At 52.1% G+C, this 26,541-nt stretch overlaps 2 protein-coding genes across 2 annotated transcripts in view; both read right to left on the bottom strand.

Annotated features, from left to right (window-relative positions):
* The window catches only part of RPS21 (ribosomal protein S21), a 289,916-nt gene that overhangs the window by 35,587 nt on the left and 227,788 nt on the right, over window positions 1–26,541 (bottom strand). The window lies entirely within an intron of this gene.
* On the bottom strand, window positions 647–12,414 carry RBBP8NL (RBBP8 N-terminal like). Its single transcript, XM_050313454.1, has 13 exons — window positions 12,348–12,414; window positions 11,150–11,192; window positions 10,583–10,678; window positions 10,108–10,220; window positions 9,651–9,723; window positions 8,852–9,018; window positions 8,283–8,365; window positions 6,715–6,878; window positions 4,898–5,702; window positions 4,370–4,478; window positions 2,371–2,432; window positions 1,934–2,060; window positions 647–765 (listed from the first exon to the last, which is right to left on the bottom strand). Exons 1-13 carry the CDS (start codon window positions 12,412–12,414, stop codon window positions 647–649), a joined length of 2,028 nt encoding a protein of 675 aa, XP_050169411.1.

Genomic DNA, 26,541 nt, shown 5'->3' with positions numbered 1-26,541 from the left:
GACCCTTTCCAGGCATGCAGGACACCTGGGGAGAGGGAGCACTCAAGCTCTTCCCATGCTCTTCTCCCTGCCCTCTCCAGGGACACATCCCACCTGTCCACTCATGTGCTTGCTCTTCACTTAAATGGAAAAGGTAACCATGGACTTTTTTCAGGTCAAGCAAGATCCACATGTGTATGAAACCTGGGTAGGGATTTAATTAAAGCCAGTTTGTACATGGGGCCCCGCAGTGTTTGGCTTGGTCACCACCCTTTGACCATCCTACATGAGGAACGGGGTCTGGGTAGTCTGTTCTCCAAGCACAGAATCCCAGGGAAGAACATGGTTCTGATCCAGGGTGAGGACTGCAAAGAGATGTCTGTTCCTCCTAGCAGCAGTCTGAGGGTCTGCTCCAGTGCAGGGCTGGGCTTGCTGAATCTGCTGCTCCACCAGCAGTGGCCTGGCTGCTCCAGGGATCACCTGCATGGCTCTTCCTTGCCCAGCCTCTCCTGGGGCGCTGAGTGAGGAGTTTCTGAGTGCTCTACCTGTTAATGGGTCCCTATGAATTCCCCACTGCCAGGCCCAGCACGACAGAAGGATTCACTCCCAGCGTGGGTGGGATGCTGAGGCCTCCAAGCCCTCCGTGCCGCTTCATCCTGCCCTGCTGTTAAGTCTCCTCAGAGGTATCATTGTGGGAAGCAGAGCAATTTTCCAGTTCCTTTGTGATCCCCACTGAGCATTGCTCCACTTTGATTTTCTTTCTTCCTCTCATTGACTTCTTAGCTCCTGTAAACAGCAAGATGACAGCAGGAGTCAACCACGGAGCAATGGATTTACATGTACGGAGGCAGCATGGCCTCATCCCAAAATAGGAAGAGTGCAGGAGGAAGCAAAGCTCAGCACAGGAAAGATGAAGAGAAACACCTCACAAGTGAGATGTGTGGGTTATCCAGGGGAGGCTGTTGTGATCCTGGACACAGAAACAACATGTAAAGCAAAAATAGGCAGAGATCTGACCTGATGCAGGAGCATACCTGAGAGGGTACCCGGACCAGCAGGATGTATTCCTTGTATTTTTCCCCCTCCAGTGTGGTACATGGCCCACACCACATTCTGAGAGGTGTTATGCCTCTCCAATCACCCCATTCCTACCATAGCTGCATTCAGTCCTCACTTGGGACATCTCCATCCTGTCCCAGAGGATCGGATGTGTCTGCCTTGGGGTGTACAGGGCATCTTCCTCCCCACTGCTCTGGGTAGCTGATTTTGTAGAGCAAATCCTCTTGTCACCCAGCTGTGGTGATGTCCCCTGAGTAAGCAGACTCCTCTGAAGGCTGGGCTGTTAAACAAGCTGCTTTCCTTTTCCAGCAGCAGCCCTCTCTACATTTATAATTGGGTCAACACTTCTCTGTCTTTATGGCTGGTACAGAGGGGGTGAGCAGCAGGGTTTGTCTGACAGAGCACTTTTTAAGGCCTGACAGACACACTGTCTTATCCTTACCCTTATCAGGAGCAGTTTTCTGCTTATTCACCTGTAGGAAACAGGAGTTCAACACATTCCTCTGTCAGCAGGGAAACCTCCCCAGCCACACTGGGAGATCAACAGAATGGGCAGGAACCTTTCTCTGAATGTGAATAACTCACCCCTGGGAATTTGGCCTTCCCCAGTCACTGCCTCCCTGACCTGCTAAGCAAACACAGCTCTGTTAGCTTAGGTGCTCAGGAGTGCTCTCCTGGTCACCCTGCCCAGGCTGTCCTGGCTAACCATTAGCAGGGGGCTCCTCCAGCTGGAGACAAGCATTGCCAAAACACAGCACACAATGGCATGTGCTCAGCACAAGAACCCTCCTCCCCTCTGCCCTCAGTTCCCTCACGCTTTCCTCACAGGAGCCTCTAGGGAAGCAGCAGAAATTGTGACCCTGAGCTGATACCCCGAGGAACTCCTCCTCCCTACCTTTCGTCCAAGGATCCTGTCCTCTTTTTCTCTTCTTCTGCTGCACATGAGCTTTGTCTTTGGTGCAAAAGTATTTCCCATCAGCCTCGGCTTCTTGTAGGATATCGTCTTCATACGGGGGAGCCCCCTATACCAACGAGAACAGTCAGTCTACAAACTGCCCTGGATTTCCCAGGGAGCTAATGGCATTGCCAGGGACCTTTGTGATCCTTGCTATGGAGCAATGACAAATGCTATTGTTCATAAACACTCTAGTCTAGCTGGAAAGAGTGATACTTCTATCCCTCAGCAACCCGTTGTGTAACAGGGTGGGAATGAGGTTTGGCACCTGGTGCAGGAAGAGCCATCACCTGCTGGAGGGAGCTCGGGCAGGGACAACCTGTCTTAGCCTCTTGGACCCAGCAGGCTAAGCTGATGGCTGAGGAGAACAAACAAACCTCGCTGTCCGTTGTGTCTGGCTCATCGGATTCCTGCTTCCCAGACTCAGCATCATTGTCATCTAAGGAAACACAAAAAGAAGGGCTTTTTTTGGCTGGCAGGAGGCTTGACAAGCTCATGAGCAGATACAGAGCCACTGGGGCAGAAAACAGGTTTAGCAATAAACTGTGTTGCAAAGCAGAGGCACTGCGAGCTTAGTGGCTTGGAATGAATATTTATAGATGATCCAACAGGACTCTGTTGGGAAACCAGCTCCCAGTAAAGCTGGATCCGTAGGACTTTGCTACACCAAGTTTGCAAGTGTTGCTGCCCCTACATTCAGGTGGGAAGCACAGTGGTATTTAAAACCCAGACTGCATCTTCCCATTTTAGTCCCAGGCGGGGAGAAGCGTTTTTCTCACACATTTGCTGCTGGTGTTGGTCAGTGGCTCTTGGCAGGAAATGTGTGCTGAGGAGCAGAAGAAGGAAAGGCAGGGCAGACACTTCCCTGGTCAGCAAAGGATTTTGTTGCACATAGACCCCAAGGCTACAGAACCCCAGACACAAACCCACACACACCTGACCTCTGCATAGAGTGAATCTGCACAAGCTGGGGGCCAAACCTTGCTGTTGGTGGCATCACCCTGTCTGCACCCACAGCAGCACACCTGGGCTGGCCATGGAGGGCAGAAAGGGCTGGGGACAGGGCTGTGCCCTCTTCTGAGGGGCAGGGGCATTCCAGAAGCTCGATACTTCTGGTCATGACACCAGGTCTAGCTGGGGTGGGGCTCAGCAGGGCAGCTGCCCTGCCCAGGTGGGAGAGCAGACAAGGCTGCTTCCAGGCACTCCTGGAGTCCCTGTAGCCTGATTCCATTCTCACCTTGTCCTTCTGCAGGTTAAGGTTCACTAGAAAGTGTAGAAGTTTGTGTCTTGTTTCCTGGGCTTTGTGTCAAGCTTAAGGTGAGAACTGAAGAAAGTCCTGTATTCCCACACCCAGAATGTAATCAGCTGAAATTCTTCTGCCATGATGATATCTCCTTAGCATGTAAATCACAGAGGACTCCTTTTTTTTTTTTTTCCTTCACCGTGAAAAATCCTGCTCCGGAGAGTGTTCCCAAACCACTCCGACACGCCCAGACCAACTAATCCAGGCGAGCTCAACTTTCCAGCCAAGCCAGTAAGGCTGGTACCGAGCAGCTCTCAGCAGACGTGCTTCCTGCTCTGATCCCCATGGCTGCTGCCTCCCACCCACCTGGACAAACTTGGCACCTATGTCCCCTGGTGGTCAGGCAGGGAGAAAGCCCTGGAAGGACTCTTATGGGGGAATGGAGCAGGGAAAAAGCAGGAGAGCATCCTGATCTACCTGCTGCAGGTACCAGCATCCCTGTCTCCATGCTCAACCCTGTGTGCTGTGCCAGCACAGGGCATGCACTGGAGTAAGGGAACAAACATGGATGGTTTTCCAGTGTTAGTCCTGCAAACCTCTTTCATTTTCCCCATCTCTGCTGGGGACTTCTGAACTTCTGCTTCCCTGAGAGGGGTGGGTAATGCTGGAGCAGCAACGTTATCTTGTTGCTGCTCGCTCTGGAGTGGGTTTTGCCAATAGGTTGGAGCTACACTGACCTCTTTAGCTCCCGGGAATTCCATGCCACCAGGCATGGAGTGAAGGGTGCTCTTCATGGGTGACTCCTGACCATGCTGGGCAGTGACACTGGGCGGCTTTCCTCCAGAACAGCTGAAGTTACTTTCTCCCTACAAATACTGGAGCCTAAATTTTGGGCATCTCTAGGGTTGAAAATTGAGCTCTCAAGGACAGAAATGTGAAACCTGAATTTCCCCTGATGGCCCAAAAGTGTTGGGAGCCAGGAGCACCTGGGTCGATGGAAGGGTCGCTCCTGTCAGTGCATTTGCAGGTACGTGCAGAGCCCAGCACAGAGCTCTGGGCTGGGAGGTGCCTTTCCCAAAATGCACCTTTTGCTCTTGCCTTCTCAAATGTCACATTTGCCTGGGGCTTCTTACCTGCTTCTCCCTTCTGTGCACTCACATCCCGTCTCACCCCAGACTCAGGGAGGGCCTCTGGGTTGCTCGATGTGGAGTTGTTTGTCAGATGTGCCCGTGAGAGCGCGAGCTGTGGGATACAGGGATGCAGGGATGCAGAGGGCACAAACGCTGCTGCTGCCAGGCAGGAGGAAAGGACTGACCCCAGCCTTACATGATGACTGTGACACCCACAGGGACGAGCACCACAGAGGCGTTTCTGTGTGCTGTGGTGTGTTACAGGGAGCCCAGCACAGCTCCTGGACCAGCCTGCAGGAGGGGGCACAGGCACTGCCTGTCCTCGGGCTCAGATGGAAACCCCACGGGCACTGGAGGAGAGATGGGGAATGAGAGCCCAGGCTGAGCAGCTGTGGCTCTGCCACGTGCAAATTGGCTTCACACATATCAAAGCCATCCTCCTAACAGTGGTCACAATGGTGCCAGCAGTAGGGCTGGACACTCTGGGGAGGGGAAGGGGCCACAGCTGGTGCCAACACGAGCTGTACTCACCACAGGTGCATCTTCTTCCTCCTCCTCTTCCTTCTTGGCAGCACCAGGCAGTGCCCGGGTGGCACTGGGCCAGTGGTAGGGGAAGCGCAGGTCGTCCCGCTGTGCCCTGTGTCTCCCACTAGGGCCGCGGGCTGTCAGCTCAGCGGGGCTCTCCCCGGGGCTGCCGCACCCCCGCAGCTCCCGGCGGTGGTGCCAGTCTGTTTCCCTGCCACGGCCGGAGTCTGACAGATCCAGTGGCGTGTCTGCATCATCCTCCCTTGCCTCCTTCACCTTTGCTCGGAGCTCGGGGCGTTCTCGGCTCAGCCAAAGCTCCTTCTCTTCCTTCCCATCCGCGGCATCCTCCAGGAAGGACCTTTCCTCCTTGCATCCCGCCGCGATGCTCAGCCACGGGGAGAGGGGCCGCTCCTCGGGTTTGAGCTTGGTGTCTCCCTCTGCCCGCTGGCCTGGCTGGCACTGCTGCATGAGGAGGTGCTGCAGCCGCTCCCGGTGCTTGAGGAGGTGCAGTTTTTCTTCCAGATGCTGATCCCTCACGTACACCATGGTGGCAGGGAGCTTCAGCAAGGCTGCGTGATCTTCCCAGCCGTCTCGTGACCGTGTCCTGCCCTCGGCATCCTTGGTCCTGAGCAAATGGCTGGAGAAGCTGCTGCCATCCCGCTCAGCCGAGGTGCAGTGACTCGCCAGCCCCAGCTGGTGCAGCGAAAGGTGCTTGTGGAGGAGGCAGAGCTGCTCTCTCCGAGTGGTCAGTTTTAGGGTTTCGTAGGATGGAGCGGCCTTGGGTGAGTCCAGTTTGCTTGCTGTTAAATAACTAAAAAAAAAAAAAAAAAAGCAGTGAAAAAAATAATCACATTAAGGAGAGGGTTTTCCTCTGGTTTCCCAGCCCTACAGGGTATGTACGTGGTCTGTCCCACTCCTTCTGTGTCCTCTTGCAGCTCTTGGTCCATGCACCATGCTTGCCTTTGGGTGCTGTCCTGGTGGCTGGGGGTGTCAGGCAGCAGGTCTCCTCACTGCACACACTGCAGGAAACCATCCCTATCCAGCAGCAATCCCCTGTCCCTTGGCCATGGCAGGTTGAGGTAGTGGGTTGAGTGAGGGTGAGGATGCAGTGAACGCTCACATTGGTACTGCTGCTGAGGTACTGTCACTTTTCAAATCATTCCTTACAGCCAGCAGCATCCTACCCACCCCCCTGGGCTTTCTTAGTGCCTTGGTGGGCCTGAAGACACCCAGGACAGAGGAACAGCCTACCCTGCCCTAATCTCACTCAATGGGAGCCTTTAAAGCCATGCTAAGAAGGTTGGTACAGTGCAGGAACCTGCCCTGCAAACCCAGTCCCTGCTATCACTGGTTATTTGCCTTCCATGAGTGCACACTTTTCCCAGGAATGCTCAGTAGAACTAATCCCACTTTGGAAAACTTGCTACAGATGAACTCACTAGCCTTGCTCAGCCCTCTGCTCCTGAAATCCATGGGGAGGATAAGCCTGGGAAGTGCTGAGCCCTGCAGAAAAGCCCATTAGAATAGATAAGGAGGAGCAGGGATTCCTGCCTGCTGTGGGACGAGTCCTTCACCTGGCTGGAGGTGGGGGCACCTGGTTCACTTTATGGGTCTGTCTGAGACCCATGAGAGGCTGATCTTGTTGGGCTGGATTCCAGTCATTTTTTACTGGTATAAACTGGGAGATTGCCTCCTCCCCAAGGCTGTGGGAGAAGTTTGGAGAGGAAGGTGGACAGACAAAGGCCATCTCATCCCTGTCTGCCCAGAGGGACAGTGCCATGGACCATGGATCAGGCCTACATGACCCAGGAGCTGGTACTCACGCCTCCAGGCTGGGGCTGTGCTCACGCTCCGGAGGGAGAGGAGTCTTCCTTGCTGGTGGGGACACTGCTGTTCCTGAAGGACTTTTCTCCAGGAGACAGGGCCTGGAACCAGGTCTCACCAGGGCAATGGTTCCATGCAGCTGGTTGGAAATCCTCTGGGATGCCTGTGGCAGAGAAGAGAAAGTCCAGGTGAGCCATTCTGCTCACGAGGGCTACAGGGAGCCCAGCTGAGCTGGGATGTATCCCTTCACCAGTGAGAACAAGATAGGCAGCTCCTGAGTGCTCTGTTTGATGATTCTGGTCAACAGCTTGACCAGATTTTTATTAATTTTTAGTAGGAAATTTCCCCCTCATGCTTTCTGGTGTGATCTACTGCATTCTCTATTTTTTGGCTGCGCTGATTTGTAGAGCAGAAGGTCTTGTGTCTCTGCTCAAGTCAAGTCATGATTCAGTGGCTTAACCAAGATAAGACCCTGCAAATTCCCTGACCTTTACTCATGTAAGCTCCTGGCACACAAGGGTTTGGTGGGTGTATTTCTAGTGGAGTGCCTGGTTGTGAGGCCAGGACATCATCATCTCCATCAGCTGTCATGAAAGGCTCACCACATGTTCTGACTTGACTTTCCCTGCCCACCTGGAGATGTCACCAGCCCTTCCTGTGATCCCTATTAATTATCCCCACAGCCTGCCTGCAGCCTTACCAAAACCCCTTTTCACCTGCTCTTTCAAGTTTTTTGTGGAGGTCAGGTAAGCAAAGGCTGCGCCAAAACAGAAGCACCTATGTGGGTGTGCATGTGGGCTTGATTTCCCACGACCAGGAACAGGGCTCCAGGTCCTGCAGTCTCATCTCCCAGCGCCCAGTGTCACCATATCACTCAGCAAGCCTCAGCTGGCACACTCTCTGTGTTTGTGTTTGCATCAGTGCACAAAATGACAACCACTGAATACCAGGTCCTCTTAAAATACCAATATTCATTATGCTGCACGTGGAGAGACATCTGTGCCTGCTCTTGGGCAGGGCTGCTGAGGTGTGTTTGTTCTTGGTACCCACAACTCCCACAGTTTACACGTTCTCCAGGCTTTTCCAGCATTCACTATGCTCCAGCTCCTTGCTCACCCAGGTAATGGAGAGCTGACTCCATAGCTTAGGATGAACTGCACTGAAATGTGGCTCAGCACAATCTCCCTAGCTCCTTCATTCCTCAGAGGTTTCCCCAGTGAGACATCTGAGAGAGGAACCAGAGCAGTGGGTAGAGGACTCAAGGATGCTGGACATGTCGTCATGAAGGAAAAACACAGGAGCAAACATGGATGTGCACGTTCACAGCAGGGACAGGAGCCTGTGCCAAACTTCACGTGCTTTGCTTGCACCAAGTGGCAATTTCTGCAGAGAGGATGCACCTGGCATTTTGTAGGTGCCCTCCTTGGCACTGCCCAAATCTGGTTAGTTGTTTCACCCTCTGAGTGCCTCCTACTCTTTCCCTATCCCAACCTGCTTGTCTTGATCCATGATGACCACAGTGGTGGGAAGAAGGCCTGAGGACATCAGACCACCTCTGACAACTCACCATTTCTGCAAGGCTGACTTCTTGGAGGACAGTGCCTGGGGAAGTCCTGCTGCTTGGAGAGCTTCTCTGTGCTGCAGGCTTTTCTGCAAAAGGGACACAGACAGTCACCCAGAGCTGCTGCAGCTCTGCCCTGCAGTGTACTGGAGTCTCACAGCCTCCCAGAGACCCACTTGGCTGGTACCAACCACTTCTTACTGAAGCCTTTGAGTCAAAATTTCCTTTTGGCTCAAGCCAGCATCTGATTGAATGTGCCCTCCATTACATGCCTGGTTGGGCAAGGCAACAACATGGTCTCTGCATGAAAGAGGTGGTGGATCCACACTTGCACATCACTTGTGTTACAGTGAGGGCAGCAAAACACTCCTTTGCTCTAATGCAGAACAATGTGTTTCTCCTTTGATGTGCATTTCTCCCCCAGCACCTGCTCTGCCTATGGCAATGTCCATCTGAGACGCCAACAGCTTGGCCTCTGCTCTCCAGACCCTTTCCCAGGGCAGTTTTGCACCGTGACTCAGTCACTCTTCCCATCCCCAGGTCCCCTGAGCCTGGCAGGAGCCAGCAACACCCACCTTCTCCCAGCTCAAGGTCTGCCACACCATGGTGGGCTTCTTCTGCTTCCCTGTGAGCTGCTTTCTCGGTGCCAACATTTCTGCTCACCGGGGACAGTAAAGGCAATGGAGAGCTTGGTGTGGAGGTGCTTTCTCTGGAGGTGACTCCTGGGTTCTTTGCCCTGTCCCTGTTGAAAGGAAAAGGACATGAATTAATAGGAAGGGGTAGGAGAAGGAAGGTTTTGGAGCCACTGCACTGGGAGCTCTGAGCCCAATATACAAATAGACGTATTTATGCAAGCATGTATGTGGATATACTGGATCCTCAGACTCACCTCCTTCCACTGAAGCTTATCACTAGCTCAGCTGCAGTCTGGAGCACGGGGCAGAGCCAGCACAACAGCTCAAGGTCTGATTGCCCCACTTGGCCGTGGGTAATGTCGCAGGAAGCCACGATGTTGGGTAAGCCAGGACCCAGCTGTGACTATTGCAAAAGCCCTGTGGGAACCTGTATGTCCCTGGCTGGGCTTTCAGCCTGCTGTAGGGGTGGATTCAACATGAGGATGTGGTGGCTGTGCTCTGTCACCATGGAGGTGGAATCCTTGGATGCAGGTTAGCAGGGGAGTGAGCAAAGGTCAGCACAGGGTTTTGAGACTTTTAGGAATGTTTCAATGTCTAACATATACAGGAATCCATGGGAATTAGATGCTAAAATACCCCTGAGGATGCTGCAGTCTGGACATAGCCCTGCTCAGCTATGGGGACGCCCCTGTCCTTACTAACACCCCTCAGAATGAATGAAACCCAGGAAAGCACTTACTCCAAGCTCCGGAGCTTCTTCAGTTCTTCCTTGAGAGTTTTGTTCTCTTCCCTCAGGCGATTTGTCTCATTAGCTGCAGGGACAGAGGTTGTGCTGAGGGTTCAGGTGCTGCAAGGAGAGAGCTGATGCTCCCCACAGCTCTCTGGGGTCCCCGAGGGAGGAGGAGGAGGGGGAAATGGCAGCAGGCTTTGGAGAGATGCCGAATTTCCTTCCTTCCTTCTCTGAAAATGTGCAGGGACTAAAGGATAAAAGGGAGCAACTTTCTGACTAGGGTTTCATCAGCTCTGCTGCTTCATGTGAGGGGTTACCTCTGCTTGGGGGCTGTGGGCTGATATCCACAGCCCTGCTCCCTCCCTTCTCCCCATCACCAAGCCCTGTGCAAATATCTGGGAGAGGCTTGAACTGAGCAAAGGCTCAGCCAGCCAAAGCCGAGCCTACAGAGGGCAGTAATACCTACAGAGGACGAAGATGTGCTGCAGGCTCTGGAAATGAGAGGTCTCGTACTCATTCTGCTTCTTTTTGGCCAGCTCCTGGGTGACCATGCATCTGTCACAGAGACCTGCTCGCAGCCTGGAGGAAGGAAAACCCATGGCCAGCAGCTTGTTACCACATGGTTTCCGTGGGGGAAATAAGATACTGCCCTCCCCGTGGAGAAGTGTGAACACCCAGCCTATCACCCCAAATTGGTGAGAGGGGTTATCGCTGGCCCTTCCACCCCCCACCCCTCCATCTAGTCCCAGCATCATGAGCTTAGGAAAGCTGCTCTGCATGTGCTCAGGCTCCTCCAGCTCTCCCAGCAGCTGAGTATGAGCAATAAGGAGGTTCCCGTGCTGCACCCCACTCCTGGGGAGACAGCAAATTCCAGAGTCTCCCCCTAGGACTGTGCAGTTGCTGCTACTAAGCAAGCACTCTGATTGAGAAACAAATCCTACCTGTTTTCTAACACCTTTACATTTTCTTTAAGGACCTTTTGTTGTTCCCTTAATTGGTGATTTTTAGCAAACAGCTCTTCAATTCTCTGAGCATCACTAATTGAAAAAACAGAACACACAAAAAAAGGGGGTTATTAGATTTCTCCTGATAATTTGTGCCTTCATCCACAGCACCCTTTTGCTTGTGGGGCAGGAGGAGAAAAAAATATGTTAGAGCCCAGATGCTGCCCTGTGACACCTCCCTTGGAGTTAGCAGCTTGCTTCCTCACAGTTTATTGCTTTCCAAGAGAGTAATCACAGGCTGGCACGCGAATCACTTGCCAGTGGGAAGGCGAACTGGAGGTAGGTTGGGATCACACCAAGCCCCGTGTGTCCCCCTGTGCTGGGGACTTGTATGGCAAAAGCTCCCAAAAGGCTTGAATTTGGCAGAGCCAGAAAGGCAAGCAGCGCTCTTTAAATCCATCAGTTTTGGAGGAGAACTCGGGAGGTCTGAAAATCAGGCAGTGTAACCACCCCTCCACCCCCTGTCCCACCGCGGCGTGGGTCGGTGGACTCGGCATCGCTCACCGGCACTTCTCTGTCGTCAGCTCCGTCAGCTTGCTGTGCAGACCTGGAATGGGGAACAGAGGCAGAGAGGTGGGTGTTTATTGCCACTCCCCTGGCACTCAGAAGCAAACTGCAGTGGTGGAACTTCAGGAAGGTGCGTGGCTTTGCAGAAATCTCATCGATTTACAAACCGCATTTCCGAGAAGGAACAACGCAATGCGTGTGTGAGGCACCACCACAGTTTAATACAGCTGGGAAAGCTGTACAGAACGTGAGCACATTTTGTATTTCAAGTATTTAATGCATCTGCATTAACATCCCACCCCCCCAGAAGTCTGGTTTAGTTTTAGTTTCTACTTATTTCTTGCTACAGCATACATTTCCCAGGTGGGCAGTATTTTATAGCTCTCAGGGTTGGAAAGCATCGTGGAGAATATTTACAGCTGAACGAGAACGGCTTTGGCTGATGGATCTGCAGACGTTACATCCTGTCAAATACATTTTATGCAAAGTAGATGTAAACATGTGGTTTAAATTGCTCAACAGCTTCCTCTAACTCTCACACGGCTTGAAATTACACAAGTGAAGAATGAATTCATAAGCCAGAATCCTCCAAAAGTGCTGATGTTTTGTTCATAATATTGATACTGGGAATTATTCTAATAGGAAAACAATTGTATTTGGCATTTGGTTGCTTAACCTAATGGGTTTTATTTTAATAATGTATGACCTGAGGAATAATTTATTCCCTAGAGGAATAAACTATCCAACTTGACTCTAATGTTTTCGTTAACAGAGCTTCATCTCCTGCTGCTTCTGTCTTATAGATTATTGCATCTTTCTACTTTCCCTTTGATCCTTCAGTATCCAAATGTACTCCAATCCTTGTTGCTTGGAGCAGATGCCCAGCAGGTGTGTGTGTCACCTCTGCAAACCTCCCAATTCACCTTTAGCACAGACCACGGCAGCAGGAGCAGGAAAGGGGCCAAATCCCCCATGGCTAACGCTTGGAGCAAGTGGGATTCCTGGAGGGACTGAGCACCTCTGTGGCTTGCTCTCCAGGAGCCTTGGGTGCTCTCTTCTACTCCTCCTCATCATCCAGAAAGTTACTGATTTTCTCAGTAAACCTTGTTCTCGTGTGAAACCAAACAGATCAAGGTGGCATTACACAGAAATGGACCTTGGCCAGTTTTTGATCAGACATCTCGTGTCTCCTTACCTTGGACCTCTTTCTCATGGATTTCCTTGAGCTTGTTCAGGAACTCTGCAAAACTCTCTGAGGTCATGTTCAGAGCTGAGCCACACGCTGCTCTGTGTCCTGCACGAGGATGTCCTTTTGTTTCAAATTATTCAGGTTTCAGCCTAAAATAGAAAGAAAAAGTCCAATAAAAGAGATGAGTCTTGTGCCTGTGGTGTTCTGGAAAGTGTTAGAAACATGACAAAGCCCAAAGCTGGGAAAGGAAATAATTCAGCTAAACCATGGGATGCATTTTTGTCCACCCTGCCACAGCTCTGAGCACAGCAAACAGAATGTCTTGGAAACTGGGAGAACTGAAAGCCCAGCTGGAAAATCAGGCTTTTCCTCTACCTGTTGAGCTGTTTAAATTGCATTTCTCTAGGATGAGGTGGAGCAGGACATTTTCTTGAGGATAACGAGGGGATTGCAGGACTTGTGTCAGGACCACACGGGGACTGATGGTGGGAAAATTCACAGCAGTGTTGGTGCTTGACCCCAATGGACCCAGCAGGAGATGGGTCCATTCATCACTCCTCCCTCTGGCACCACATACAGCTTCTACAGAGGCAAACACGTACCCCTCAGCCACCTCACTGTCATCGCCCAGGCTTTCGGCATGGCCTTGCTCCCTGCAGCCTCTTGGAACCCTTCAGAGACACCAGAGTTCTTCATCCAAGTTACAGAAAAACAGGAAAGGTAGTGTGCAGAGCAAAGCTCTGCAGGAAGCTGGGGTGGGCACAGCACCCGTGGGGTCCTCCAGAACCACCAAAACCACTCTGGGAAAAGACAGACTTCCACAGAAAGGACTTCAACATCACCACACGGGAGCTTCTCCCCGAAAAGTCGCACTGGGTTAGTGAGTCATGGCCAGTAATCCCAATCCCAACAAAGCACCTGGACACTGAGCCTTCAGCCATGAAGAGATGACCAAGAAGAAAACCTCCTCTCTGTTGCTGGAAAGTGAAGAGTGGGCTGACAGCTGGGTTTTACAGCCCCACGGGCTGCATGGGAAGTTTTCCATAGGGTTCCAGCCCTCCCCCAGCCCGGCTCGCTGCCGGCAGCCCGCCCGTGCCTTTATCTGCATGTGGAGCAGAGGTGTGCCAGATTGCCTGCATATGCAAGATGTGGGCATGCAGAGCTGGAAGAAGAAAGTTTCCCCTAAAGCATCTGATTTTCAAAAGAAATGAGGCACGCGCCAGCAAGCACAGACAGCGAGCTCGGCTCGCGTGCTCTCGGCACGCTCGGATCAGCAGAACAGCTGCCTGAACATGAACCATCCCAGAGTCACTTTGTTTGGCTTCTGAGCAAATCTGGTTCAAACAGAGAGAGATCTCACTCTCTGGGAAAAAAATATTAAAAATATTCATTGCTCTCTGGGAATAACCGACCCTTTCCCAGGGCTGGGTGATCTATCCCAGAAAATAAAAGCTACCCAAGGCATGGTGTGACTTGTGACAGCTCACACAGCTTGAGGTGGGCCACTGTGAAATGGGATTGGGAACTGATCCCTGCTACTCAGCCCCAAGAGCCACAGCTGAATAACCAGGAGAAATAACACCTGGCTCTACTGCAAAACAGAGAAATCCCCAAATCCCTGATGTTTATGGGAAGCACTTCCTGGGATCATTGAGTCCTAAATTTGGCTCTGCCCTGGGCACAGCAACTCCCCAGGGCTGAAGGGAGATTGTGAGACCCACCACTGCTGTCATGGGACTGACACCCCAAGCGCTGGCTGGGAAGGCTCTGAAGTACTCAGGTACAAATTGCCATTGCCTTCCCTGTTGCTGTAATCTGGGAAGGGATTGCAACTGGGAACAGAGCCATGGGTGCTGCATGAGCTCCCTACACTGCTTGCTGGGCTGGATCAGCCCCTGCCCACCTTGGTGCTGCCCATTCCCCAAGGCTGGTGCCTCCAAGGGCTGAACCCAGCATTTCAGGACACAGGGCTCCAGCTGGGACATCCTGGCAAGGTGACACCCTGGCTGGGACTGGTGCCAGCCCGTGGTTCAGGCAGGTGGGGCTGGGCTGGGATGTGGGAGGCGGAGGGCGCGGGGGCAGCCCAGGTGCTCTGTGCCAGATCCGGATCCCTGCTGCTGTGACTCAGCGCTGCGGGCAGAGCCCGGCAGATCAGGATTTGGGGCTGGGGTGTGGGGAGCAGCTTTGCCTTCCATGCATGGCTGCGGTGCCACCAGGGTTGGGGTTCACTCCTGATTTTCTTTTCCTCAGAGCCCTCAGGTGAGCGGGGACCTGTGAGCTGCTGTGGATCCGGTCAGCGGGGAAATGCTGTTGCCTTTTTTGGTGCTTTTGAGATGCCAGCACCCAACCCTGCCTGCAGACAGGATGGCCTCTCTGTGGCAAACCTGGAGAGGACTTTGGGTGTCTGGTCTGTGCTCACACACTGTAACAGAGATCCTGTATGAGCACTGCTCCCCACGTATCTGTACCCAGTACTCAGCCTTTCGCTGCAGCAGAGCAACCCCACAGGCAGCCCAGGCTCTCTGAGGGGTTCAGCTTTGCTCCCTTCTCACCCAGTGTGGACTGGTCAAGGCGTGAAGCTGCAGCCCCCCACTCTTCTGTCGCACTCCAGAGGATTTATTGAAGGAGATTTATTGATGAAGGCCAGACCACAGAGTCCCTCGGTGTGGAGCTCACTCCCTGAGACAGGGATTTCATTTACAGCCCTGAGCCCTTTCCAGAGCTGTCACTGTGATATACACCCAGTAGTGCCGGATGTGGCCCCGTGGAGGGGCCGGGAGCGGCCCTTTGGTGTTCCGGCAGGGCTGGACGTATTTCAAAGTGACGGGTGCCCTCTGCAAACAGAGCCCCAGTGTCAGGGACCAAAGGCAAACTCCTCATCCAGCCCCTAAATCTGGAGGGTTTGGAAAACCCAGGTCCTGGGGCAGGGCAGTTGTTGACTGCCGTGGCTTTGCTCACCTGTTCTCCTCATGTCTCAGTGGTGAGCTCAGGGCAGGACAAGGGGCCCAGGTTGGTGCACAGGGTCCCCCAGGAACATCAGCTCTCATGCACAGGGCTGGGATGGCCCTAGGCAATGTCTGGGTACTTATGGCATCACTCCTTGGGGCGGGATGCTCCTGGCTGGGGAAAGGAAAAGCAGCAGAGAGGTTATTTTCTGTCCTGTCTGAGTGGGCTTGGGAAGGGATGGACTCAGACAACTGGCTCTGACAGCACAGCTGTCCCCCATTCCCTGGTGCCTGGGGTGTTCCTGGACTCTCAGTACCATTCCAGCACTGCCTGCCATGCTCACAGTAAGCCACAGCACATCCCCACCCTCAGCACTGTCTCTTTTCAGAAGGATAAAGCAGCTCATTAGGTAAATGAGCTTAAGTATAAAAAAAAGAGAAAAAAAAAAAAGGGCAGAACTGTGACATTCTAACACTGTGGGGATCAGTGAAGCTTAATGGATTTACCACCAGATATTTCCCCATCAGCAGTGCTGAAGCTGTTCAGCTCCAGTCTGGATTGATGTAATACGTTTCTCACTGGGTGATTGCCGGGCAGAGCTGCTTTGACCAGCCAAACTTTCTTTCCTTGGCTACCCTACTATATTCCTGGTCTAATTTTAGAATCATAAAACAAATTTATACTCTGAAAAACTGCCTGATCACTCATGGAAAATCTGGAGTACCAGGAGTATAACGCAGGCCAGTGTGGAGCTAATGCTCTCTGCTGATGTACTGTGAGCTTGGCAGTTTGGAGAGGGCTCTTTTTTTTGTGTGTTGAGGGTTTCTTTTTCTTGCTGGGCATTTATTTATTCGCATGACTTAACCTGGCACAGGCTGTCCTAAAATGGAGCCCAGTGCCTGCTCTCCACTGCACTGGGCTTGCTGTGGGTGCTGGATAGGGGCTGGCAGATTGCAAAATTACCCCCTGACAGGTGAGACAGGAGGAGCAGCCTTGGCTCTTGCTTCTCCAGGGAGGAGGATTTGGTGCCTTCCTGCACCTCGCACAACCTGAAAATCCTCCCAGAAGCAGGGCAGCTGCTCCGTGCTGCTCTGCCAGCCCAGGGGCCAGTTTGCAGCAAGCTCTTGCTGCTGACACCCCACCCCAGGGTGGCGTCTGCTGGGGGTCCCACCCGGGTGATGTGAAGCTCCAACAGGGCTGTGATCTGCCTCAATGGCCCTTCGGGTTTGCTGGAGACTGGTGCTGGTCACAGCCCCCTGAACAAGTTAAACAGGACCAGCAGCACCAGGGAGATGCTGCCCCTGCTCACGTGTGCACAGATGTGTCCCTTCGCAGGGAGAGGAAAACAGGAGGGAATCCTCCAAGATAAAGCTCCAGCCTCAAGTCCCAACCTGCACACGGATTTACTTATACCCCATAAAGTCCCTGTTGCCATAATACAGCACAGCCCCGGTGATCACACACCCAGCAGTTTAATTTCTACCCCACCACCCCAGCCCTATGGAGGCAGCTCCTGCTTTTCTAACTGCTGTGGCAACCACCAAAGCAGTGGGGGTTTTCTTTCATTACCTCATTTATGCTTGAGACCCCCTGTTTTACCTGGGAATTGGGACATCCCTCCTCTCAACACAGAGTCTTTGTTGCCCTGGTCTTGTAGGATCACTAAAGCAGGAGCTGCTGGTCCTCTGCAATACCTGACTATACCCAGGAAATGGATTTTGGCTCTTACATAGCCAAGTGAACAGTTTGGGGGGCTCTCCTTGCACTGTACCCAGCTGGGAGGGAGGTTTTGTCCTCCCACTCCTCAGCTTCTGCTGCTTTGCTGAGGTTTAACACTAAATATTTGTTCTTCTCCCTGCTTGAGGAGGAATGACATTTGGACCCACCAGTCATGTCATGAAGCTCCACAAGGCATGGGGGCTTTGGACAGACCCATGGGCAGGTTTGTGTGCCCACACAAGGATTCAGAAGATTATTAAAAGTAGCCACTTATCTTCCTGTTCATCTCAGGGTAACCACAGCTTCTATAAACATTACTTAATTAACACCTCAAAATGCTCTGGGAAGTGGGTAACGAAGCGTTATCGCGTGTTTCGGGTGTTTTAATTGAGAAGTGGTGAGGCTCAAGGAATAGCTCAAGGCCCCGTTGGGAGCGGAGGCGCGTGGTCACTGCCTCCACCAGCCCAGCCAACACACTCCCACTGCCTCCCCCAGCCCCAGAGCCCTTGGCTGGGGAAAGTGGGAGGAAAACACCCTGGGAATCTCTGATAGAGGGTGGTATCACCCCACAGTTTGCTTGTGACCTCCTTATGCTGTACATGGTGCCTGGAGAGCATCTTGGCCTCACTGTCTTCTCCTCCATGGCAGAAGACCTCCACAGCAGCCTGCCTTGGAGCCCTTACTGCTCCTGACACGGGGAATTCATCATTCCTGGTCCTGTGTGGGAAAACAGGCCTTGCAGGGGTTAAGAGGCTTGAAGTTCCACTGCAACCACTCTTCCATAAACTGGCAACTCCTGCTGTGTCAGGGAGTGCATGGACACCCTGAGTCAAGCTAATGGCCATGTAAATGGAAAGAACAGATCTCTTTCCTCTGGTGATGAAGTTTTTGACTGAATCATCTTTTCTCTTCAGCACTGTTTAACGAAGGGGTAACGTGCTAGGAAGAGTCAGTCCTGCAAAACCATCCTGGGTGTTTAGCCCTGCTGCAGCACCAAGGATGGGTCCTCTCTTACCAGCTCAGCCCCACACTGTGTCACCCAACAGATGGGACAGCCACAGTTTGGCATTTTTATGGACTGAGGCATCTCTGTTTGTCCCAAATGCCTGGTGACACATTGGTGTTGGGGACACTTTGCTGCCCAGGCTGGGTTTTGCATCCATACTGTGCATCAGTGACCTGTATCCTCCACTGAAGCTGTGGGAGGAGCTGTGATCATCTCCCCTGTAAGAGCATTCAGAAAATTCCCCATTGTGAGACTTTTCCAGCAGAAGGGACAAGGAACAGGCAGTGGGGACAGTTCAACCCACAGCAACAAACCCCTGTGCCAGGAGGCAGCACGTGTGGACACAACTTCTCCCCCGCAGCAATCCCACCATCACTTCCTTCCTCCAGGATTGAAAGCAGGAAAAAGGGACTACAGCAGGCAGTAGCATTACACCTTGTGCCTGGGGCTGCTGGGAACCCCAGTGAGCTCCAGCCTTGCTGAATATTTGCACTGCCTGAAGGAACATAACTGGACAACCCAGGAGGGTACTGTCAGGATGTCCCATGAGGAACACAACAGGGATGGAGGTGGGGAACAGAGGGCCACCTCACCCAGCTAACAGGGGCCATCACAACCCAGCTCCAAACTGCCACTGAGGGAAAAAAGGAGTGAATTTATTCTTTGCCTTGGCAACAGAGAGGTGTCCAGTTCAGGGTGTGAAATGGGGTGGGGAGGGAGACCCACAACCCTGTTGAAGAGTTATTTACTGCTGAGCACATGCATGGTTTGGTGCTGCCTGAGATGATGGATCAGGTGTGATCAGATGCCCCCTCAGTGCCCAGCACTAACGCCCGGGTGAGCGGTGCTGCCTGCCCAGGGCGGGCACCTCTGCCAGCCCACACGCTCCCACAGGGCATCCCACACGGCCACAGCCACAGCCACGGCTCTGCTCACACCACGGCTGTCACACAGCCTGAGTGTTTGCTCAGGGAAGGCTTTGATGGTCCCTACTCACTAAACGCAAATGCCACCAGATTCCCCGGTACTCACATAAACCTTGACGCCCACAAATGGCTCCGACCCCCCACAGCTATTTCACTTCACCTGAGCCAGAGCTGGATGCCATTTCTCTGCATTTTGTATTGTAGGGATATCTCATTACCTCTCACACTCAAGTGGAAAATGCCAGAGTAGGAGTTTTTGTTAGAGGAGAGGAGAGCCCTGGGGTCCCAGCTAGGCAGCAGCTGCACAGCCCAGGTGGGCTCAGCCCTGCTCCCCACTGACCCCACACCACTTCAGAGGCAGAGCTGCCAATTTGTCACAAACACTGGACTCCTCAACTGCTGGAGAAATCCAAATTTCCTCCTCGAACTCCAAGAGGGGACAGAAAATCAAGCAAACCTGTGACACAACAGCCTCTGCCCATCAGGTGTGAGCTGGACCAGGGTCCATCTGCCAGCACCAAGTGACAGCTCTCCCGGCACTCCGCTGAGAGAATTTTGGGCAATTCTCCATGCGTGGCTCACGCCAGCTCCCTTCCCAACTACGTAACACTGCCCAGGATGCCAGGGGGCAGATAAAAGTCAGTGCAAGCACGATACTCACATTGGAGGACTGTGTCTGTGTCTCTTCCTCGACTCCTCGAGCTCAGTTAGGTCGTGATCAGGAGACGGTCATCTGGGACGCAGGAGACAGGAGTGAGCAGTGTGGGTGAACTTGCACAGACAATAAGCCATAATTTTTCCTTGCAGTCTGACTGGCTCTACCGGTTTGCGTTTCTTTGCCCCAGCAGCAGAAAGGAGGCTCAGCTTAGCTAAAGTCACCCAACAGGTTCTGCTATAATACAAAAAGTGGCAAGACCAGTATGGTGTGAACCCAGATAGAGATTTGATTGTTTTCCCATAATTACAGCTCAGCTTGTGCTGTTGGTTGAAGTCAATCACATTAGCAAACAGACCCTTTTAAATAATTCATCCACCATTAAGATGGGATTTTTTTTTCATTTTATATAACTTGGCACTTTCTGAAAGGAAGAGAAAAAGAGAAATAAAATGTGAGAGCACCAGTGTCCAACTAGAGTGACACAGCTCAGGGCACACAACAGCCCCCAGCCCAAACACTTGGGAGAGGGGAAGGGATGCACCCAAATTGACACAAATGGCTATTTGCAAGTGCAGGATGAAAGCCTGTGGTCCTGGGCTCTCTTTTGGGGGTACTTTGCAGTGGCTGAGGATGCTTTTGGGACCAGTGAGAAAAGGCTGGGTGACTTGGGTGCTGATTCTGGCCAGCAGCTCTGGCTTAGCCTGGGTTGCCTCCCAGCTCCAGCTGCTGACACAAGCAGCTTCCACCCAGAACCGTGGGCTGGTGGAGCTGAAGGCAAAATGGACACTTCCTGAGCCTTTGAAGTGCAGCTACTTCAGCATCCCCTGGGGAAAATGCTGGCATGGATTCCCCTGCCCAGGCTGGGCAGGGACAGCCTTCCCCCGCATTGCTGCAAACAGCAGCAGCACGCAGGGGCTGTGAAAGACAGAGATGCACTTGCTCCCCATCAGCATGGCACTGATAAAAAGCAATAAAAAGTTGTTGCTTACATATCTGGGACCCAGACAGCATATCCTGCTCGGCTGAAAGCTGCCTGGTGAGAGCAGGGCCCTGCTGTGCTGGCACAGCCACCTCCGAGCACGGCTCCGGCTCGGGAGGGACGCGTCCCTGTTGCTTAACAGGACACGTAAGCTGGGGAGGGTGGTTTCCATGTGATATTCCAGGACCAGTGGATAGGGAAAGCTCCAGTGGAAGGGGATTTGGAGGCTGGGCTTCTCCTCCTCTGGGTCACTCTGCCCTGTGCATCCCCAGAGCTTGGGGCCCAACCAACAGCTCAGACCCTCAGCTGGTGTAAAGTCCCATCCATCCACCAGCAATGATACCACTGTACTGCCTTACACTGCATCTGCTGATCTGGCTCCTCAGTCATCCCAGGGGAGCGCTGAGCATCCTTAGGAGCGTTTCCCTGGAGGAATCACATCACCCATCTGCAGCTCCGCTGCCGAACGGTGGCTTCGAGCTTTGCTCCCCGAGCACGGACAGGTCGGGCGGGTGGAAGCAGCTGGGGCTCCCAGGAATGCAGCTGCACGCCCATGCTATGGAAATGGGTGGCAGGTAAACAAGCAGCTGCTCGGGAAGCCGTGGTCCTGGGCAGACCTGTAGGGACTGTTTGGTGATTGCTCTACGTGCATGAAATTCCTGACTCATTCCTCTGCAAGAGGGACACAGTGGAGGGCTAAGGGGGCTGTTTTCCATCCAAGGCTTCTCATGAACCACTTGCAATGGGCAGAGGGAACTCTTGGCCTCATCATTCCCTTTCCTTTTGGGCTTTTTGTGTTACTGATGGATACAACAATTAGAGATCGATGGCTTGATGTGGTCTGGTACCTCAGGCTGATGTTTGTGGTGGTGGAATTAATGGCAACCACAGGGAAGAGAGTTCCTCGCTCAGACCAGCCCCGCAACATCATGGGAGTGGCAGCGGGGTAACAGGGAGGTGTGGAGCTTGGGGTGATCAGCTGCAGCAGCCAGATCTCTGAGCAGTGATGGTGGGACACGTGGCATGAGCTGTGGGGGCACCAACACCATCCCACGCTTGCCTCCGATGGTTCAGCGACTGCTCCGTCTGCTGCATCTCCCACAGGGCATTGGGAGGGGAAACACCAAAAGGTGGGATTAGTGGTAGCAGCTGCCTGCGGTAGTGAGGTGGCTTGGGGCAGGAGCAGCTGTCTGGAAGCATTGTGTTGATGCAGAAGAAAGAATGGACATTTCTGGGAAGTATCTCCACATAACCTCCACCTTGTCTCACAGGCACCTGCTGGTGATCACACAGACTGCTCTCAGGAACCGTGATTACATCAAAGATTGCTCTGCCTCCAGGCTGAAAAGCCAGAAGATCTGGACAGGACAACAGTTTCTTTATAACTAGGAATTTAAATAAAAATTAAAAAACAATTTCAAGCCCTTTTCATAGAAGAAAGAAAAAAATAAAAATAAGGAAAGAAACACAATACTGACCCCCACCCAAAAGCAAAGGATAAGAGAGTTAGGCTTTCAGGGAAGGCTCATCACCAAAAATAACATTTATTGTGGACACAGTTTATCCTTCACTGAAGCGGATAGATAGAATGGAAAAAATTGCCCTATTTCATGGAAGAAAGGACATCATTTGTTCCCACTGAAGGGGCCACCAAAGGGGACTAAAGGCACCCAGCAGGTGTCTTTAGATGCTCCCCATGGGCTGGGCTGCAGTACCTGAGCACAGAGCAGGGCAGAGCTGGAGATCACATGCAGGTTCATTCAAGAGCCCAGGTCACCATGTGATTTCATGGTGACACAGCCAGAGCTGGAGACCAGCATCCTGCAGCATCACTGGGACAGGGGCTGACAGCCTCCTGCTGGGCTAAAATGGGTTCCTGGGCCATGGATGTGAGTGTAACCCCCAGGTGAGGATGCTCAGGGATGTTAAAGCCCATTAGGGTGCTGACAAAAACAACCCTGCATCAGTAGCAGTAACTTACAGACAGGAGGGATCAAGCAAACCTGTGCCAGTGCCTCGCCACTCTCATAGTGAAGATTTTCTTCCTAATATCTAATCTAGCCCTGCCCTCTGTCAGTTTGAAGCCATTTCCCCTTGTCCTGTCACTCATCACATATCAGCCTGAGGGTACTTCAGAGCCTGATCCTCTTGGGCTTTTCATCAAACCCCATCAGGGCAAACCCACCAACTGATGCTCAGAGTTCCTGCAGCAAGAACAAGCAGCATCACTGGGCTCATTTCAGCAGGACACTGCTCTGCAGCAGACACTCAGAAACAAAGGCAGAATATAAGGGGGAAGTAGGTCATTGTTGCCAGGCAGGTGCTGCAACGAGAGAAGGAAACATTCCATGGATAAGCCTCCCCATCCTGCCAGCACTGCCGAGCTGTGGCAGGGCAGCACACAGAGCACACACCGGGAAGGCAGCACACGCATAGCAGGCAGCTTCCACCAGAGGCTGCTCTCTGGCTTTGAAACGCCTCCGTTGCCTGCAGCTGCCTGCACAGGACACAGCCGCGGGACATCGCCTGAGCCGGGATTTGGGAGCTCACAAACTGGGAGAGGTCCCATCACACCGGGCAGCGCTGGCTGCAGGACCTGACGGATGGAGCATCATCACCCGCAGGACAAGGGCAAGGAGGCTGCTGGTTGCTTCTCTCACCTTGAAGGGGTGGAAAGGCTCTATAAAAGTGGGATAAGGAGAGGCTAAGCAAAACCAGTTTTATGGTGCTATAAGCACTTAAATAAAATGAGAAAGGCATCCTGCCTTTGTGCACTGTGGTTGCACCACCTCACCCTGGATTTGTGTGGGGTGGCACTGGGTGGCACAGGGTGCAGGTGAGAGGGAGCTGCTTTAACACTGGAGGAAATGCTCAGATCTCAGAAGTCTTCATGGAAAAACCTACCTTAAATTTCCTTTACTAAAAGACAATATACCAGATCAGGTGGGAGAAGGGCAGACAGTGCGAGTGTTTTCTCTCGGTTGGAAGGAGGAGCAGATGAATCCTTTCCACTCTGGCTCAGTTTTCCTTTGCCTTCTTGAACATGCACCATCTGGGCTGCAAACGCTCCGGGTGTGCAGCTCTTGCCTTCCAAGGTGCTGGAAACGTGCAGGAGAGTACAAAGACATCAGAAAAGTGGGTGACAGGTGTTCTCAATGAAGTGCAAAAAGATGATGGGAAGGTAGCTGTCAATGTCAGGCTTTGGCACAACTTGTCTAGTCAGGAAACACATTGTAAGTTTTTGTGATCCCACCTAAAGTCACCTGTTCTTATTGCTGTTGCTCAGATTTTCCCAATAGCCCAAGATTTAAATATTTTATACCCTAAAAAACCAGTCTGGCTTTGTGGATGGCCTGGCTTGCAGAGCTCAGGGTGCTCAGGATGCCGAGGACTGGGTGGGCTGTACCAGAAGTTATTCCCCTCTCTCTCAGTGAATCAGCCTGTTGAAATGAATGTTTCTTAAGCTTTACAAAAATGTCCTCTTGTTGCCTCATCCATCTTCATGCCACCCCTCAGTCAGCAGCAGCTCGGCCCAGGCTGGGGAAACACAAACAGGCTGCACTGCTGGGGTTCTCCTCCCCCCCAGCTCTACCTTCTCCTCCTTCTGCAAGGAGAAGATTAATGAAATTAGGGTTTTTTTTAAGCCATTTCCTCACTAACATGAAAACACGTAGGTAGTGATCACAGACCAACTCCCACTGACCAGAGACAGAGGATAGCCAGGCAGCCCCTGCTTGTGACTCATGCTCCCATCCAAGCTCTACCAGGATGCTGATTTTGTTCAAAATTCATCTTTTTTCCTATGGAAAGAAGGGATCCAGGTCTGTTTTCAGCTGGTTTCCACTTGGCCAAATCAAGGATGACCCTGCTGTCCTCTGATATGTCTTGGCTCTCTTTGAAGCAGTCATGACCCACAGCTTGAGAAACTTTGCACTTAACAGTCCTTCCTATCTCTTGCTGCTCCATCTCTGCTCTATCTCCTACAATATCCATTTTCCCTTGCCCCTCCCTCCTCCCCTGGCCAAAAAGAAATAAAAAATTAAGTGTGAATTTCAGAGTAAGAGATGCTTTTGGTTTTTTTACACAGACACTGCGAAGTGAAGGAAAAACCCTGCCCATAAATTATAGTCCCATGAAAATGGCTCCAATTCCACAATTTGGCAAATTACAGAAGATACAAATGTCAATCGAAGAAACTCTGGCAGTAAATATTTTTCACAACTGCTTCATTAGCAAAGTTTTTCATTGGAAAGGCTCCTGCTCTCGAGAGCTGGGGAAGGTTGACAGCTCTTAGGCTTTAAGTGGTTTACCCATAACACACAACTATGTCATTTATTCCTCTGTAATTAATTAATCAACAATATCTCACTTTTAAAGACAAGAAAACTTATTTTGAACCTCATTTCTGGCCCAGATCCTTGGAAAGAGATGCTTCATAGCTCTCCTTGGCTCTCCTTAATGTGTTATCTCCAGCGTGGCAGCACCTGAATACCCAACTTAAAAACTCTTGAACATGCCAAAGTTGTTTTTTTTTTTCTGTTTTCATCTCTTATTTCCCAGGATGGAAAACCAGCAGCAAAATGATCACACCACAATAAAAGTCATGAAGAGATGATTTGCCTGAGTCCAGCTGAAGTGGAAAAAGTGAATGTCAAACCAGCTGTGGAGCATCCAATGCCACTAATCTATCACTGGTTTCTCACCAATCTCCAATTATACAATAATTTTTTAAGAGAAACCCCTAGAAAACCTAATTCTTTGGTTTTCAGTGGTGGCTGATCAACTTTTAGGCAATAAATTGTAGGTGCCCACCAACTTAGGCTGTAAAACCCCCTCACTGCTCTCCGATGCCTCCCTGGTGTGACACTCAGAGTGTGGCATACGCAGCTGTGCAGTGCCACAGCTCGAGCTGTGCCAGCCCAGGATTTATGTCCCTTCCTCCTGAGCACAAATAAAGACAACATGTATTTACAAGGACCTCTGGGAAATCCAAGTGTGAAAACTCCTTGGGGTGGATTTAGGCCAACTTCTCCCCCACCGTACCAAGGGCGGCTTCCAATTCACAACCTTCCAGATGTGGTTTTTGCAGGATCCTCTTGCCCTTCTCCTCCCTGGCCTTGGTGTGGGATGGTATGGAGCAAGTGTGTTTGGCACACAGGGGCAGATGGGGGATGGCTCCTGCAAACCCTCCCTCTCCCCTTCCTCTGTGCATCCTTCCCAAAGGGCTCCAAGCACACCCACCCCAGCAAAGCCGCTGCAGCCACGCACTGCCAAGTCCTCCCCAGGAGCCCAGTCCAGCGTGCAATTCCTTTTGGGAAGTATTTTAGCACGTTCCTCTGCGTCACCCGTTAAAAGCTACACCCGCTCCGTGCTCTTTGCAGAAATGAACATGCACATAAAACCTGGAGGTGAAGGGCTCCACTGCTGACCCCCACGCTGGTCCGGCTGCTCCCAGCTCCATGATTTATGCCTTGATTTGCAAATGCCTCTTCCTGCCAGGTGATCACATGGGCCCTCGCCTGCACATTATTTTTGCTTTTGCTTCCCTTCCCTCCCTACTTCCCCCCAACCCCCAAAAAAATGGTTTTCATTTTTATTAAAGCAATTTATTCTTGCAGTTGCCAAAAGCTTATCAGGCTCGGCATAGGTTCAGACAAGTTGTGCCTGGTGATTTTGGAGGGGGGGTGGTGTTTGGGGGGAAGAAAATGAATGAAAGCAACTCCATAAAGGCAGTTGAGCAGGGCTGGAGCGAGCGTGGCTGGGCTCCAGCACCAAGATTTCGGCTCCAGTCAAGGGTGGAGGTCAGGAGCAAGACAGCTTGCACAGAGTTGGGGAGGACCAGAAAAGGGGCAAAGGGAATGGGAGAGATATTTCCACGCCCTTGAGCTATTTGCCATATGGCCACTGCCAATCCAGAGCTGTTGGTATTTAAATGGCATGTAGAGAGGCGTATCTCCTCCCTCAAA

This window comes from Myiozetetes cayanensis, unplaced genomic scaffold (genome assembly GCF_022539395.1).
Source record: "Myiozetetes cayanensis isolate MyiCay16 unplaced genomic scaffold, myiCay2020 scf19, whole genome shotgun sequence".
Lineage (NCBI taxonomy): Eukaryota > Metazoa > Chordata > Aves > Passeriformes > Tyrannidae > Myiozetetes > Myiozetetes cayanensis.
The sequence above is the reverse complement of the archived record's forward strand: the minus strand, read 5'-3'. Positions and strand labels throughout refer to the sequence as shown.

Excerpts from the sequence above, each read along its gene's own strand:
- RBBP8NL (XM_050313454.1), bottom strand. The coding sequence starts at position 12,414 with ATGACCTCAGAGAGTTTTGCAGAGTTCCTGAACAAGCTCAAGGAAATC. Across the intron at positions 10,221-10,582 it reads GTAAAGGTGTTAGAAAACAG|GCTGCGAGCAGGTCTCTGTG; the intron begins GTAGGATTTGTT and ends TCCTTCCTCCAG. Across the intron at positions 766-1,933 it reads ACAGGATCCTTGGACGAAAG|GAGCTAAGAAGTCAATGAGA; the intron begins GTAGGGAGGAGG and ends TGCTGTTTACAG.